Source organism: Capronia epimyces (assembly GCF_000585565.1).
Source record: "Capronia epimyces CBS 606.96 chromosome Unknown aczIQ-supercont1.8, whole genome shotgun sequence".
In the NCBI taxonomy this organism is placed as follows: Eukaryota; Fungi; Ascomycota; class Eurotiomycetes; order Chaetothyriales; family Herpotrichiellaceae; genus Capronia; species Capronia epimyces.
In genome coordinates, this window is record NW_006912911.1 from 1,495,530 (window position 1) to 1,510,128 (window position 14,599).

Below are 14,599 nucleotides of genomic sequence, written 5' to 3' on the forward strand. Positions count from 1 at the left end.
TGTATGTGTCTGTCGATGTGTATGTGTCTGTCGATGTGTATGTGTCTGTCGATGTGTATGTGTCTGTCGATGTGTATGTGTCTGTCGATGTGTATATGTATATCCGAAGTCTATGTCGAAGTCCACCCAAGTCTAAGTTTAAGTCCAAATATGTCCATGTCTAAATCTATAGTCCATGACATTCATTCTCGCCATCCTTTCGCGTTCACTTTCGCTTTCACACTCGAGAATTGGGTCTCTAGCTGTGCTATGGTGTGCAGTGCAGTACAGTCAGCACCTCAATCCATGATGTATAGATAGATACGACCCTGATGAACACGCCGAACAATAAACAGTACAATAAACAGCACAGGCTCCCGGGAGTAGGAGCAGGAGCAGAAGCAGGAGCACGAAGGTAGTAAGGGAGGTAGTAAAGTACCTAAGGTAGTTGGTAGGAAACAGTAAACAGGAAACAGGAAACAGGAAACAGGAAACAGGAAACAGTAAACAGTAAACAGTAAACATGTTTCTTAACAGCAGGCCGAACGCACATGATGGGGATGGTTAGGTACGCCTCGTTTGCGCAGGGCAATATATCCGTATCCGTACCGTATACCGTAGTCGTAGCACACTGGTACCGTCGCCCACCGCCAGCACTACCACTACCACTACCACCACCACCACTATTACCTACTGACTCTTGGGCTGAGTAGGATCTGCATTTTCGACATCGCCCAATACCACTACCACTACTAGCTCTTAGACTGAGTAGGATCTGCATTTTCGACATCGTCCACTACCACTACCACTACTAGCTCTTGGACTGAGGATGTGCATTGTCGACATCGACGACCTTCCACTACCACTACTAGCTCTTGGACTGAGGATGTGCATTTTCGACATCGACACTACTAGCTCTTAGACTGAGGATGTGCATTGTCGACATCGACCACCTTCGCATCCTTCTTGGGCGGCCTCTCGCCGAATATAGTGCTTCCGACTCGAACCTCACTACTGCCCTGGTGGATGGCGCCCTCAAAGTCCTCGCTCATGCCCATACTCAGCTCCAAGGCGGCCGGGTCGAGGTCCAAGTCGCGGGCCAGCCGGTCCCGGGCCTCGCGCAGGCAGATGAAATCTTCGTTCTCCGTCTCGACCGTGGTGGCCTTGGACCGGGCGATTGCGCCGATGGTCATGAGGCCCTGGAGCTGCAGATTGGGACATGAAGTGTGGATGTGGCGGGCCAGGGTCACCAGCTCGTCGGTGGCTGGCGAGACGCCGGACTTGGATTCTTCTCCAGACGTGTTGACTTGGATGAAGACTCTGAGTGGCTCGGGTTGTAATTGTGATTGCGATTGCGATTGCGCGTCGGCCTCAGGCTCCGAGGCTGAGCGTGACGATGTTTCTAGATGCGATTGGCCGTTCTTGCTGTCCTGTTGCTTCACCCGCGCATTCCTCTCTGCCCGTCCCTTGTCGAGCAGCGTCGCCTTCTTCACCGTGTCCACGCTCTCGACCGCCCACAGATTGTCGACTTCCTTGGCCAGGTGCGCCGCCTTGTTACTCTGTAGCCCGCCGATGAAGTGCCATTGGATCGTCTTCGGCAGCACCCGCGCCTTTTCCACCAGCTCTTGCGCGTAGTTCTCGCCAAAGTGCGTGTGCGAAGTCGGCGGCTGGTGGAGCGCGAGCACGTCGCTTGCCGGTTTGAGTTTCGATACCGCCACTAGGCGGGGAGCATGTTTCGGTAGGCGGGGGTCTTGAGGCTGAGACTGAGATTGAGACGGGGACTGATGAGGATGGGAATGAGAATGGGAAGACAACGCCGCCGAGATTCGCTGCTGTACAGACTGCAGATTCGCCTGTAAGATTGCGGCGCGGGCAGGGTCGATTTTAATCATGGAACCGGCCGTCGTGGTCTTGTCAGGTGTGCTGAGGCCGAGGCTGCTGCTCATTCTGACGGACCGGTGTGCAGACTGTTACTGACACTCAGAGGGTGGAGGTCGTTGTTTGGTATTGTGGCAGCTTGGTTAGTAACTAGATGTGGCTGAGAATTGTAGAGAATAGAGAAAATCGGCGTTGGAAAAGGCCTAAGCCGACGTCATGTCTCCATGCCTCACCACTCCTTTCCAGCGATACAGAATCCACGGCATACGAATGGCCATATTCGGCATCTTGCACACATACCGTCGGCAGCACAGGGAAGCTGGAACATTCACACCCCTTACAAGACATCTGAATTCATTCAATCAACTTTTAATCGTCACCAAAGTGCTTGTCGTTGAAGAGATATTCACGACTAGGCACTCGGCACTCGACTCTGGAAACTGTAGTCAATGCCCGGTCTATTCACACCCTCATCGTCGTGAGAATATACAAAATCATCGTTCAAATCACATCGAATAATCGCATAGGCCCTCTATTGATCTGCCATAACCCAGGCCAGTCCCCGTCTATTGCCGGTACCCGTCGTCGCTCATGCCTTCTGATGCACAGCCTTGTCATTAACATCGACGCCAACGCCAACGCCACCGCTATGACCAAAAGAAAAATGGGAGGAAGAGACCCCGGTCGGAATTGCAATTCCGCCTGATCTCTCATGCTTCGTCGTCCGTATCGGGCGGATGCGGCGTTCCCTTGGGGCTGTTAAGCCATTCGATACTAGCAATCACCCATGTTAGCATCCCGTTCATCAATCAAGGTTCAGGAGTCAAACTTACTGTCGTAATCTCCGCCGCACTTCTCTGTCCTTCAACTGGGCTCGAGTCATCTTCTTCTTCTTCTTGGCCCGGAAGTTCATGTCGCCATTGTCCTCAACTCCCGAATTGACCGCCGAGGCAGTGGCACTCGAGACGGCGGAGCTGACGTTGCTCGATCCAGGCCGTGAGTCTTCGAATCGATTGAGATCCACGGCAAGGTGGCCCTTGTGAGTGACCCTTCCATCAGCAACGTGCCATTGTTCCGGGCACAAAGCTCCCACAAACTCTTCGTTGTGACTGATCATGACGACGCCGCCCTTGTATTCCCGAATGGCAACGGCCAGGCCACCAAGCGAGTCTCGGTCTAAAAAGTTGGTCGGTTCGTCCAGCACCAGCAAATGTGGGTTGTTCCACATGGCGCCAGCCAACACGACCTTGACCTTTTGGCCACCGCTCAGCCCTGCAATTTGGTTGTGGTTGGCAATTTCGGGATCCAGGCCCACGTCTTCAAAGTGCTTTGAAATCACCTTGGGCTCGAGGATACGGTATCCCAACCCTTCCCGAGATGCTTCATGGTCGTCGAATTCTTGCACAAGCTTCTGGAAACCCCATTCGAGGAGGGTCTCTCGAGAAACTTGAGTGTTGAACTTAGGAATCATGTTCTTCCATTTCACTTCGTACTGGAAAGTCTTCTTGTACTTTTGTCGACCCATCAGATTTTCAAGCTGCCGGGGGGGCGTGCTGTCTCCAAGGTCAATCCACTTCTCCATTTGAGCCTTGTCTTCGTCGGTCAGGGTACGGGTGGCCTTCATCAGCACCTCCCGATCATCACCGTTGGCATATCTCCATTGCAGATATTGGTTGGGGGTCTTTTCAAGATGCATCTCCACGTGTTCAAGTGCGTGTTGTTTGATGTAACCGATTCGAAGGTTGGGGTGCTTTTCAACCTTGCCAGTCTGTGGGATTGTTTCGCCAGTCAACAGCTTAATCAGTGTGGATTTCCCGGCACCATTGGCACCGATGATAGCCACTCGGGAAGACAAGCTCAATGAACACGAGACATCATGCAAGCTAGGCTTCGAAGCGCCAGGGTAGGTGAAGCTGACGTTTGACATTCGGAGGATCGACCTGGTGTTTGATTTCACCCCACTAAGGATGCCCGGAGATGGGAATTTGAATTGCACCTGGGATGCTGACAGCGTGTAGTAGCTCTTGCCCTCGGGGTTGACTTGGACGAATGCCGCGAGGTTGCCGGTATAATGAACCAACTTCTTCTGTTCGTAGTGATAGATATCTGTGCAGACCGCATCAAGGAATCCGGAGTCGTGGGACACGATCAATGAAGTGATCTCGGTATGGGTCTGGAGATATTCTTGAAGCCACTTGACGTTGGCAACGTCGAGATGGTTGGTCGGCTCGTCCAGGAGTAATACGTCGGCACGCATCAACATGGCTCTTGCCAGGGCCAACTTCATTTTCCATCCTCCAGACAACGATCCGACTTTGTGTGACTGTCGGCCCTCAGGACCAGCAGTGAAACCAACCTCGCTGAGAACTTGTGAGATGCGTTCTCGACCTTCTTTAGCAATCTCCGGGTCCTTGGATACAAACTCAAGAATGCTGATGTCGGCATCCTCGCCTTGGTTGTGCTCGACAAAACATGTCTTTAGCACATCTTTCGGTGGGAATCCCTCCAATTTGCCATCTGCAATGCTTCGCATCAATGTCGATTTACCTGCGCCGTTGCGCCCGCAAAGTCCGTACCTGTGACCTTTCAAGAGCCGAAGATTGGTATGGGAGAGCAGCAACATGCCACCGTAGGCCAGAGAGAAGTCGGCATTTACGACCTCGACCTCGTCGGGATTCTCCACCACAGGGGCACCATACTTCTTGTGGTCTTCCTCCACGAAGAATTTCTGGACTCCCTCTGCGATGGTCGTGCATTGATCATCTGGCAACAGATATCGGAGGTAGGGTCCCACTCGGCCGGGAATTCGCGAAAAGACCCTAATGTTGACATCTTCTCTGACCATCTCGGAGATATAAACCTGTCCCTGCTTCCAGACGGCCAGGTCTTCCTTCTGGATGCCGCCGTGGGATCGAATCTGTCCATCCAAAACCTTCAAGACGTCGTCAGTGGTGGTTCGGGCGATCTGACCAGCAGTCACCCCGTCTTTGTCGTCGCCCATGGCTTTCTTCATGACATCCACCGCTCTTGTAGCCAATTCGCGCACTTCAGGAAGTGAGGCATTATCCTTTACTTTTTGAACACCAGGCTGGAGCTTGGGCAGGAATGTCCTGGCTTCGACTGGATCGTGGACCAATTTCGTCAAATTCTCCACCACGACCACGGTCTGCCTCAGTACTTCCTGGCTTGTGCTTGGTGAGTTCAAAGACCTCTCCAGCAAGGGAGTAAGGAGGGCGAGGACGGGTGAGGTGACGATGGCGACGAAGGTTGTCTGTGAAAGCGCGAGGATGGTTTTCTGGAGGGTTGGCGTGGAGGGGTTCTTCATGGTCTCGATGAGAAGAGGAATCCGAGGAGCGACATCATCGTTTTGCAGCAGAGTGGTAAGGGAGCTCATGGACTTGGTTGCCGCTCTGGCGACTTCTGCCTTCAGATCATGCATGCCCCCTTCGACCACCGGGATGAGGTCTTTCAGGGTCCTGCCCATAGACTCTCGCAAGACGTCCTTGGCCAGTTCCTCCTCTTTGGAGCCTGCACCTATCTGGGCTTTGTCGGCCATCTTTCCCAGTAGCGTGAATGCTCCAACAGTGCCTTGCCACTTGCCAGTGGGCTTGGAAAGATATTTTTGCAACGCGGGTAGGAGGCCCGCGACCATGGCTTCTGGCTCGAGGCTCTTAAACAGTTCGTCGACAGCATATTGTGCCGATTCCCGGACCGAAGATACCTTATCGGCCAAGCCGTCGAGGACGAGATGGAAAAGTCCTCCATCCTGCACTAGGAAGATAACTTCACTGAGGGGTTGTTCGCGAGGAAACCTTTCGAACATGGCCCCCAGGATGAACATGGCACTTTCGCGTTTAGAGGCATTTTTCTTGTCAACCGCCGCTTTTTTAATTTCGGGAATGAGGTTGTAAGCAAGCAGAGCCCGAATGCCGACGGACTGGATCAGAAGATTCGTCAGCGCGTACGCGGCATCAAGAGCGGTCTGAGCGCTGTCGGTGTCGAGAATCGACCTCAAGATGCCGTTGACTTCGTCAACAGTAGGAGGGATTCCGGAGAAGTTTGACTTGGACGGAACTACAGAAGTAGCCATTGCGGGAGCCAGAGGAGGGCTTTCAAAATGTGGCATGTTCTAGAGAGAAAAGTTGTCGCAACGGAAGACGCCGCGGCCACGTAAAGGTAAGGGAAAGGACACCTGCTGTATCGATCGCGGCACCGATATCAGCGTCCTGAAGTTCCCTATGAAAAAGCAGGAGGGGAGAGGGGAGAGTGGTTTGCGAGGACAGAAAAGAAATTGCTGAAGGGAGAAATCTAAATCAGCCTGCGGGCAGCGAGAGGCGCCGCCACTTTTTTTCAGCCCTACGAAATTTTATGGTTAGCGGTAGCATTTGTTAGCAGTTAGCATTATCATTACGCCCATGATCATTGCAGGGTCAAAGTTGCCCTGTGCTGGGTTAAGGGGCTTGGGCCACTCGGTGTAAGCCACCCGAGCACGGTCCTTAGGCAGCCACTGGAAATCCTTTTCACGTGCAGTCCTGTACCCTTCTAGGTGCCCTAAGCCTCCCTCTAACAGAGGGGTGACGCCTGTATCAGGGCTAACTAAGGCCTGGTACTACATAATACTCGAGGCTACTAAACGTGAGGCTCACCCGGCACCTAACCTGCATCTCGAGTGCAGCTTGTGCAAAGGCTACATCAGCTGGTATGGCAACTCACAACTCATATTGCTTATCATTGTCAGCAGAGGCTACATAGTCTCGCAATCGCGGCGCCTCAAAACGTACAAAGTATCGCTACTACGAACCGTAGCTAATCCAACCTACAACCACGCTACTCTAACAGCTCTGGAACCAAAAAAAAAACTCACAATTTGTTAGCCACCATCTCCCTCTGCGGTTCGGTCCACTGCCCGGTGACGATCAGCCTCTCCAGTACGTCCATACTTTGTCCCACCATGCCGCTCTTTCGCCTGGACATGGAACCAGAAATCCACACAAGATTCGGCCATCTCAATCGCTAATATGGGATACATTTGGAGAACGCTAGATGGATTACGTTGGAGGTACCACAGGTCCAGAAATCCTAGAGGCCACTTAAGAAAATGCCCAGGAAAATGTTATGTGTATATATAGAGATTACATCCAGTCCAGTTCAAATCATCTCATCTATAGGAGACTGTGCCAGAGAGACCATGCCCGAATCTGGGGAGTATCACATGAATGCATGTCGACTTACCAGATTGACCATTTGCGCACGGCTATGTGCAAACAGCTTTCGTCAGAACGCAAACAGACCATGGTCTCTGCATTTGGCACATTATGTCCCTGGGAATATCCTGTTCCCGGCCGGTCGGAGGACAGACAGACACGGTCATGCTGCGGCCTCTCTACGCAGTCAGCTTCAACCGTGGATGGAAAGAAATGCTCAAGTTGTTCGAGACGGCAGCCCTCTGATCCCGCAAGATTCATAGGTCGGTCAAGGAAGATAAGGCAAGTCTCGTCACTCGCTACTTTGAGCGAGTACCTAGAAGCTCGACTCCGTGTTACCCTCGCCCATACTCCTGCTGCTGCTGCTGCCACTTTGGATGGCGCCAATAATCCCATCAATGTACGGAGCGCCACTCCATTTCTGGTGTGTCAGGACGTCAACACCAAGCGCCTTCTCCCGACTCTGAACGAGATTGACATACGCCAACATGCCGTCTTCCTTGAAGCCCCGTGATAGCTCGGCGCTGATGGTAGCTGTGGAGTGGAGGCCGGCCAAGGAGATCAACTGAAGCACGAAGCCTTCTTTGGCAAGATCCCAAACGAAGGATTTCAAGGAGGCATCATCGAAGCCTTGTCCCATCCAGTTGAATGATGGGCTCAGGTTATACACCAATTTCTTGCCAGGATAAGCTGCGCGGATTTCTCGAGCAAAACCTGCGGCTTTCGAAACGCTAGGGTCAGCAGTTTCGAGCCAGAGAAGATCAGCGTATGGGGCAAATTCAATCGCTCGTTTAGTGGCGGCTGAGATGCCTGCTCGGTAGTGATAGAAGCCCTCCCGGGTTCGAGGGATGTCGGAAGACCAAAAAACAGGAGACTTCGTGTACTGGTTGGAGAGGGCACGGCGTTTTGACAGTGATAAGTTGCGGTTCTCTTTGGTTTTCGCGAGGTACTCGGAGGCGTCTCCACCCTCTGACTTGATGTGAGCTTCCACCGCTTCGTCGAATGTGACCAGCTTATGCTTTTTGACCCAGGCGGATTCAAACTCGTCGACTTCAGCTCCACTCGCCCCATTCAGCTCCATTTCTTGAAGAACTTCGGCAAGTGGCTCTGTCTCTTCCGCAACACCTAGGATGTACTCGTGATCTCGCACATCGACGGCGCTGGAAAGCAGTTTACCGCTCTCGGAGTCGGTGCGGGCAATGACGAGATTTTCGGAGCCCATCATGTCCCATTGAAACCTGGCAGCCACAAGGCGGTTAATGTGATCGCCGACAGGCACCAACACTTTGCCTGCCAGATGTCCACACTTCTTGCCACCGTGGAGCTGATCTTCGAAGTGCACAGCAGCGGCACCGTTCTCAGCGAACAATTTTGCCAGCTTGATAACGGCAGACAGACCACCATGACCAGTATCACCATCGGCTACGATGGGTCGCAAGTAGTCAATGTAAGGAGTCTTCGCTCGCTCTTCCGCGCTCAGCTTCCTACGAGCATCGAAGTGCTTTCGGTCATGTAGTTGTTGTGCCTTGAATAATCTCTGAACTTGGTTGGGTACGGTATTGTAGGGATAGTCTCCGAAATCTGCGGAGACTTCGTTCGTGGTGGTAAGGACCGAAGAGCATGCCCAACCGGACACGTAAAGGATCTCTTGGTTCGGCGCCTGCTGCGTCATCTGGACAGGATCGATTGCTCCCATTGTGTGGACGGGTTGTCCCTCAGCCGCTCTCTCGTTGAGGAGGTTGAACAGTTTCCTGGCCATTATCGAACTAGGATAACTCTGCTGCAATGTCCCCCTCTTACTCACAACATCCTCGGCAGTGTAGGGTCTCTTGATTCCTTCATACCGAGGGGACGCCCACCAGTTGTTCACATCCCTAACTTGTTCTTTGAACAAGATATCTTCTGCGTCCCCGGCCTTCTCTTCGGTGGAAAGTAACTGAAACGAATCCGAGGGTAGTGTCGTCGACACTGGGGGGTCAACCTGGGGCAAGGACGACAAGTGGCGAGGCATCGTTGCGAGGAATGGTCTCGACACCCTCACTCTCGGGACAGTTCGTGCAACGGGCCTTGCAAGGCTCCTTGAAACTTGTCGAAGCATGCTCGTTGCTGTATTCTTTGGTCCTGTGGGTTTGGGCCTATGGAGAGTACGAGGAGTGATCCAAATTCGAAGGAGTCACTCGGCGGCTCTTAGTAGCTGAAAGCAGCCCAGAGCTGCTTTGTAATGAGGCTCTGGCGGAAAACACAGTAGTAGTAGTAGTCGCAGCAGATCGAGTCAAGCTACCTAGGAATGAGCAAAGCATATAATTCCACGTATTTTCGCATACAACAGGTCTCGTACTGGAAAGCACCCGGCCGCAGTTCGGAGTTTGGGCCGGGCCGTGAGGAAATATGTGAGTATGTCTGACAAGGCATTTGCCACCTTACTAACTACTATCTGTAAGCGCCGGTTTCTTGCCAGACAGCAGCTGGAGAACCCCCGAACTCCCCACGGAGCAGCAAAGCCTCGGTTCCGGCTAGTTGAGGTTGCTTCGGTGTTGCGGGATTCTCTGGGGCCCTTATTAGCCTCGCCGAGGATGTTGCCCTCTTGCGTGCATTCCGAGCAGACGCTCTTCTCCCCTACTCGTTCCGGTGAAAGGAATTAAAGAGCGACGGATAGTTTCGTTGACTTCAGAGCTCGAAGCATTAAGGCTCTAACTCCTCGCGTTTTCACAACTCCTCCACAAGCCTTCACCTCTTCTCAATCCTGCAAGCTTCCCCTCCACTGCTGATTGTGCGGGGATCAGCCACAACCACCCATATCAACAAAAGCACGACCGCACAGATTTCAAGCTCGCAGCTTCTCTATTGCAATGGCTGCCAGCACACGAAATGCCCAAACGGCCCTAAGGGCCCTACGTACCTCTACCCGGCGGTCGTCGTCCTTCGCCTACCGAACCTACGCGTCCGCAGCCGAGCCTGATCTCAAGACTACGCTCCAATCTGTGATCCCTGAGAAGCGAGAATTGCTGAAGGAAGTCAAGAGCCATGCCGACAAGAAGATTGGAGAGATCACCGTCGGGCAGGTTATTGGCGGTATGAGAACCATGAAGTCCATGGTGTGGGAAGGCAGTGTCTTGGATGCAAACGAAGGAATTCGCTTTCATGGCCGAACAATCGCCGACTGCCAGAAAGAGCTCCCCAAGGGTACTTCTGGCACCGAGATGCTTCCTGAGGCCATGTTCTGGCTCCTCCTGACCGGAAAAGTCCCGTCGACATCTCAAGTTCGGGCGCTGTCGCGCGAGCTGGCCGAAAAGGCGGAACTCCCGGCCCATATCGTCAACCTGCTCAGGTCGTTTGACAAGAACGTCCATCCAATGACGCAGCTGTCAGTTGCTGTGGCTGCATTGAACACTGAGTCTCTGTTCGCAAAGAAGTACGCCGATGGGCTGAGCAAGACCGAGTACTGGGAGCCCACCTTCGACGACAGCATCAACCTTCTCGCCAAGCTGCCTCGCGTCGCTGCGGCCATTTTCGACAAGGCTGCTCTGGATATCCCTGTTGACAAGGACCAAGATTGGGCTTACAACTTTGCCAAACTTCTTGGCAAGCCGGGCAAGGAAAACGAAGGCTTCCAGGATCTGCTCCGTCTGTACTTGGCCCTTCACGGGGACCATGAAGGCGGCAACGTCTCCGCCCACGCGACTCACCTGGTGGGGTCTGCTCTCTCAGACCCGTACCTGTCATACGCCGCGGGTCTGCTTGGTTTGGCAGGGCCCCTGCACGGCCTTGCCGCGCAAGAAGTCCTTCGTTGGATCTTGAAGATGCAATCTCAGATCGGCGAGAACTTCTCCGACCAAGACGTAAAGGATTATCTCTGGGCGACTCTTCGCTCCGGACAGGTTGTCCCTGGCTATGGCCACGGCGTACTCCGAAAGCCGGATCCTCGTTTCAAGGCATTGATTGACTTTGGTGATTCCCACGCGGACATCGCCAAAAACCCGGTGTACCGCCTGGTCAAGAAGAACAGCGAAATTGCCCCAGGTGTCTTGACCGAACATGGCAAGACCAAGAACCCTCACCCCAACGTCGACAGCGCCTCCGGAGTTCTCTTCCACCATTACGGCTTCCAGGATCCTCTGTACTACACCGTCACTTTCGGCGTCAGCAGAGGCCTGGGCCCATTGGCTCAGCTCATCTGGGACCGTGCTCTTGGTCTGCCAATTGAGCGACCAAAGAGCATCAACCTCGACGGCCTGTTGAAACTGGTGTAAAATCCCCCACCGAGGCACGGTGTAGATGGAGCAGTGGAGTCTCCTGAGGGTGGAAAATCTAGATAGTCCTTTGGCAATTGTTTAAGTTAGGTACCTAGGATCGAAGGCGGAAACATGAACAGACAAAGGACAGCTTGAATAAGCGCACCTCGGTCTGTCTGCTCTGCTCAGTTAATTCTGGTCTTGAAAAGCCAGAAATACAGCCCATCAGTTACGGCGGCATGTGCATCCACTTTTGTAGGGCCTTTTCTGTACAGATGGCTTTCCTAGACCCCGGGCGGGTCATCTGGCAGAAGTTGGACATCACGTGACGAGGCTCAGCCTCCCTAATTTGGCTACCTGTCTACTGGAACACCGCAAAGGGAGCGAGTTGAGAGCAGAGGACCAATGCAATCGAGTGTTATTGATAGTGGGAAATCTCTCATCTACATGTATTCCGTATTCCATAGTCAGTAGCTAGGAACATGGTTTCCAAGTTAAGATAGCAAGCCTTCCAGGTCGCCGACTTGAACCTTTGGCTCTACCCTGCCGTTGTGAGAACGCCATTACTGACAACCTTTGTATCCCTGTTGCTGCCACATTTTCACGCTTTTCACCACCATCTCGCCGCCCTCTTTCCACGTCGAAAACCAGGTGTCTCTAGCATTCCAAAAGTCCTTTTTCGCCGTTGGACTTGCATCGACCCACGGCTTCCCATTCTTCCCATCTTGGAACCAACCATTTGTTCCACCCACAGCAACGTTTAAGATAAGGTAGAAGTCTTGGTCGAAGGGTGTCGCTGCATTGCCCGTCTGCGACCAGGGATCTACAAGTCGTGTACCGTTGCTGTCGGACAGGGGGAAATGACCGCGTTGCCACAGGGGCTCGTTGAAGTTGGTATACAGCACTTGCAGCAGTCGAGTGTCGATATAGGTGAAGATGTATTTTTCCGACCATTCCAGACCAAAGGTGTGAAATCTCTTTGCGAAGGTGGTGTGCAGGGCATTCCTCTTGACGTTGGTTCTCCACCAAGCATCGTTGGCATCGTTGGGTCCCCAATGCAACGCGCTGGAGATGATGTCGTTACCCCCTGAGGGATAGGTATGGTTGTTGCCCCTTGACTCGGCAATATCGATCTCGCCGGATTGTGGCCACTCTCCGTATTTGCTCTCGACCGGGAGCAGCCATATCGCAGGCCACAGCCAGTCACCTTGGGGGAGTTTGGCTTCGACTTCAATCCGGCCGTACCTGATCGCCGCTCCTTTCTTGGTGTTGATACGTCCTGACTTGACGGGATTGACAATGGTGCCATTTGTGGTGTTGGTACCCGTGATGCAGTCGCTCCAGACCGAAGATGAGCAGATACCGTCGGCCAACAAATTGATCACATTGTTCGTCGTCACCAACTTTGGATCCTGCAGTGTCGGCTTGATATGTAGCATTCCGTCTTGCACAAACACATTCTCATCGGTGGTGGTGGTCTGTTCAAACTGACCATTGCCAAATCCGCCAACCTCAGCCTCCTTGGTCCAGACTTTTGAGTCCAAGCCATTTGCGAAATCCTCCAAGTACACAGGGCAGTATTTGTGGTTGACGACTGACCGAAGACCGTCCCAGACGAGGAGGCCAGCAATACTCACGCCGACAAGAAGCCCAATGATGGGAATGATTGTCACCCACTTCTCTCTAGGGTCCTTGATCTTGGTCCACGGTCGCTCAACCTGGCCCTTTTTGACTCTTCGAGAATGAAAATATCGCTGGGTGAGCATGGTCTGGTGCAATGCTGCTGACGATGTATTCCTCGAGGGATATTCAGATGCATACGGTGTTAAGAAAGGATTTGCGGATTTCTTATGTTGTGACACCGCAGTGGCCATGGCCGAATCTGGCGTTCCAGCACGAGGGGTTGCTTCGACACTCATTGATGAATCAACTTGAAGGGAGTAGCTGGGACCGGAAAACGGTGTCATGGTAGAGACGTCTGCAGAGTATCCCCAAATGCTGACGGCGAAAGGTGAAAGTAGCAGAACAGGAGGCGTACTGCTTTCCACAGGTGGAGATGGGCTGAGAAGATACAAACTACGGCGACGGCAGCTATGCAAAGATGGCGATTTTTAGAAGCGAATACACACGGTGGGAGTACGAAGAGAGCGCCGGGCACTACTTGCTGAACAGCCCCAGGATTCTGGCCTGGTTGCGCATTTGTCTCGGGCAGTCGACCAGAAACCTTTGGATCAGGTGCCCAATTCCAAAACATAAATTTCATCGACAGTGGAGAACCAGAAAAAGAAGGACCAAGGACCTGCAGAGCCCATTGCCACGACAGCTTGTCATGTCGACGGTGCCAGTAATAGAGGCGACGGAGTCGCTAGGAAACAGGGGGAAGTAAGAAAAGAAAGCCGTACCTGCAGCAAACTGGGAGCCCCCCCAGGGGCCATCTCAACGATTGTCATGCCCTCTTACCAAGAAGACTCGGCTCTACTGGCATCCTTACTTCAACTGGCGGACGTGTCACAGCATCAGGCGCATGTGGGACGGCGAGTATGGCGATGAGGTGGGTATCTGGACGAGATGCAAATCAATGTTTCTCCCCTTGCAGAAAAGGCCGAGCTAACCACAACGGGAACGATCGTGTCTGAGAAGAGGGCGGTTGACCTGTCAAGCAAACTCCTACACTACTTCCGCCCCTGATTTCCTTCCTGTTCTTTTTGTTCCAGGTCTGCCCGGCTATCTCTATCCTTGCATCCAACCGCCTGGATATCTGTCGACTTCCCTTCTATTGCCCTCCCAGAACCATTGTGGCGGAGAGCGACCTCCCCCTGGCTCATCAATCTACCCACTGAAGACCCCGCCTATGGAGATACCCTTGCTGCCCTTCCTGGTCGTTTTCGAGATCTCATCGTTGTCCTGACGTGCTACATCCATGCTACGGAATGGGGCCGTCAAGGATCAACTCAAGCTTCGCCCTTCTGTCTGAGAAGACTTACCGGCAAGGCCTGCAATTTGCAATATTGTTGGTTTCCAGGCTGCTGCAGCCACGGTCGGATGTACTGATTTCGCAACGCTTCCTATGAAATGTCTTTGGCGATCCGCAGGTAGGCAGTCTCGACTCTATATGACTTGTCCAGATGTCTCACGAGGAGCATGCTCACGATCAAGTTGGGCAACTCTCAGCATTCGTCATCTCGACGCCGGTAGGTTGTTTTTCTTACGCGCATAGCAACATGGGCACCGAGCTACCATCGAGCCATCACCGGCAGCACCCATCACAGTCTAACAGTTCATCCAGAATTGCCCCTCAACGAGATA

At 53.0% G+C, this 14,599-nt stretch overlaps 5 protein-coding genes across 5 annotated transcripts; 1 reads left to right on the forward strand and 4 right to left on the reverse strand.

Moving 5' to 3' along the window:
* Positions 1-890: 890 nt before the first annotated feature.
* A1O3_08950 (uncharacterized protein) lies at positions 891-1,925 on the reverse strand (the record flags this gene model as incomplete). Its single annotated transcript, XM_007739046.1, has 1 exon — positions 891-1,925. One exon carries the CDS (start codon positions 1,923-1,925, stop codon positions 891-893), a length of 1,035 nt encoding a protein of 344 aa, XP_007737236.1.
* A 761-nt stretch (positions 1,926-2,686) lies between these two features.
* On the reverse strand, positions 2,687-5,983 carry A1O3_08951 (ATPase; the record flags this gene model as incomplete). Its single annotated transcript, XM_007739047.1, has 1 exon — positions 2,687-5,983. One exon carries the CDS (start codon positions 5,981-5,983, stop codon positions 2,687-2,689), a length of 3,297 nt encoding a protein of 1,098 aa, XP_007737237.1.
* A 1,394-nt stretch (positions 5,984-7,377) lies between these two features.
* On the reverse strand, positions 7,378-9,159 carry A1O3_08952 (isocitrate lyase; the record flags this gene model as incomplete). Its single annotated transcript, XM_007739048.1, has 1 exon — positions 7,378-9,159. One exon carries the CDS (start codon positions 9,157-9,159, stop codon positions 7,378-7,380), a length of 1,782 nt encoding a protein of 593 aa, XP_007737238.1.
* Positions 9,160-9,910: 751 nt separating this feature from the next.
* Positions 9,911-11,311, forward strand: A1O3_08953 (2-methylcitrate synthase, mitochondrial; the record flags this gene model as incomplete). The annotated part of the gene is made up of 1 exon (XM_007739049.1): positions 9,911-11,311. One exon carries the CDS (start codon positions 9,911-9,913, stop codon positions 11,309-11,311), a length of 1,401 nt encoding a protein of 466 aa, XP_007737239.1.
* A 545-nt stretch (positions 11,312-11,856) lies between these two features.
* On the reverse strand, positions 11,857-13,212 carry A1O3_08954 (uncharacterized protein; the record flags this gene model as incomplete). The annotated part of the gene is made up of 1 exon (XM_007739050.1): positions 11,857-13,212. One exon carries the CDS (start codon positions 13,210-13,212, stop codon positions 11,857-11,859), a length of 1,356 nt encoding a protein of 451 aa, XP_007737240.1.
* Between the last annotated feature and the right edge of the window lie 1,387 nt (positions 13,213-14,599).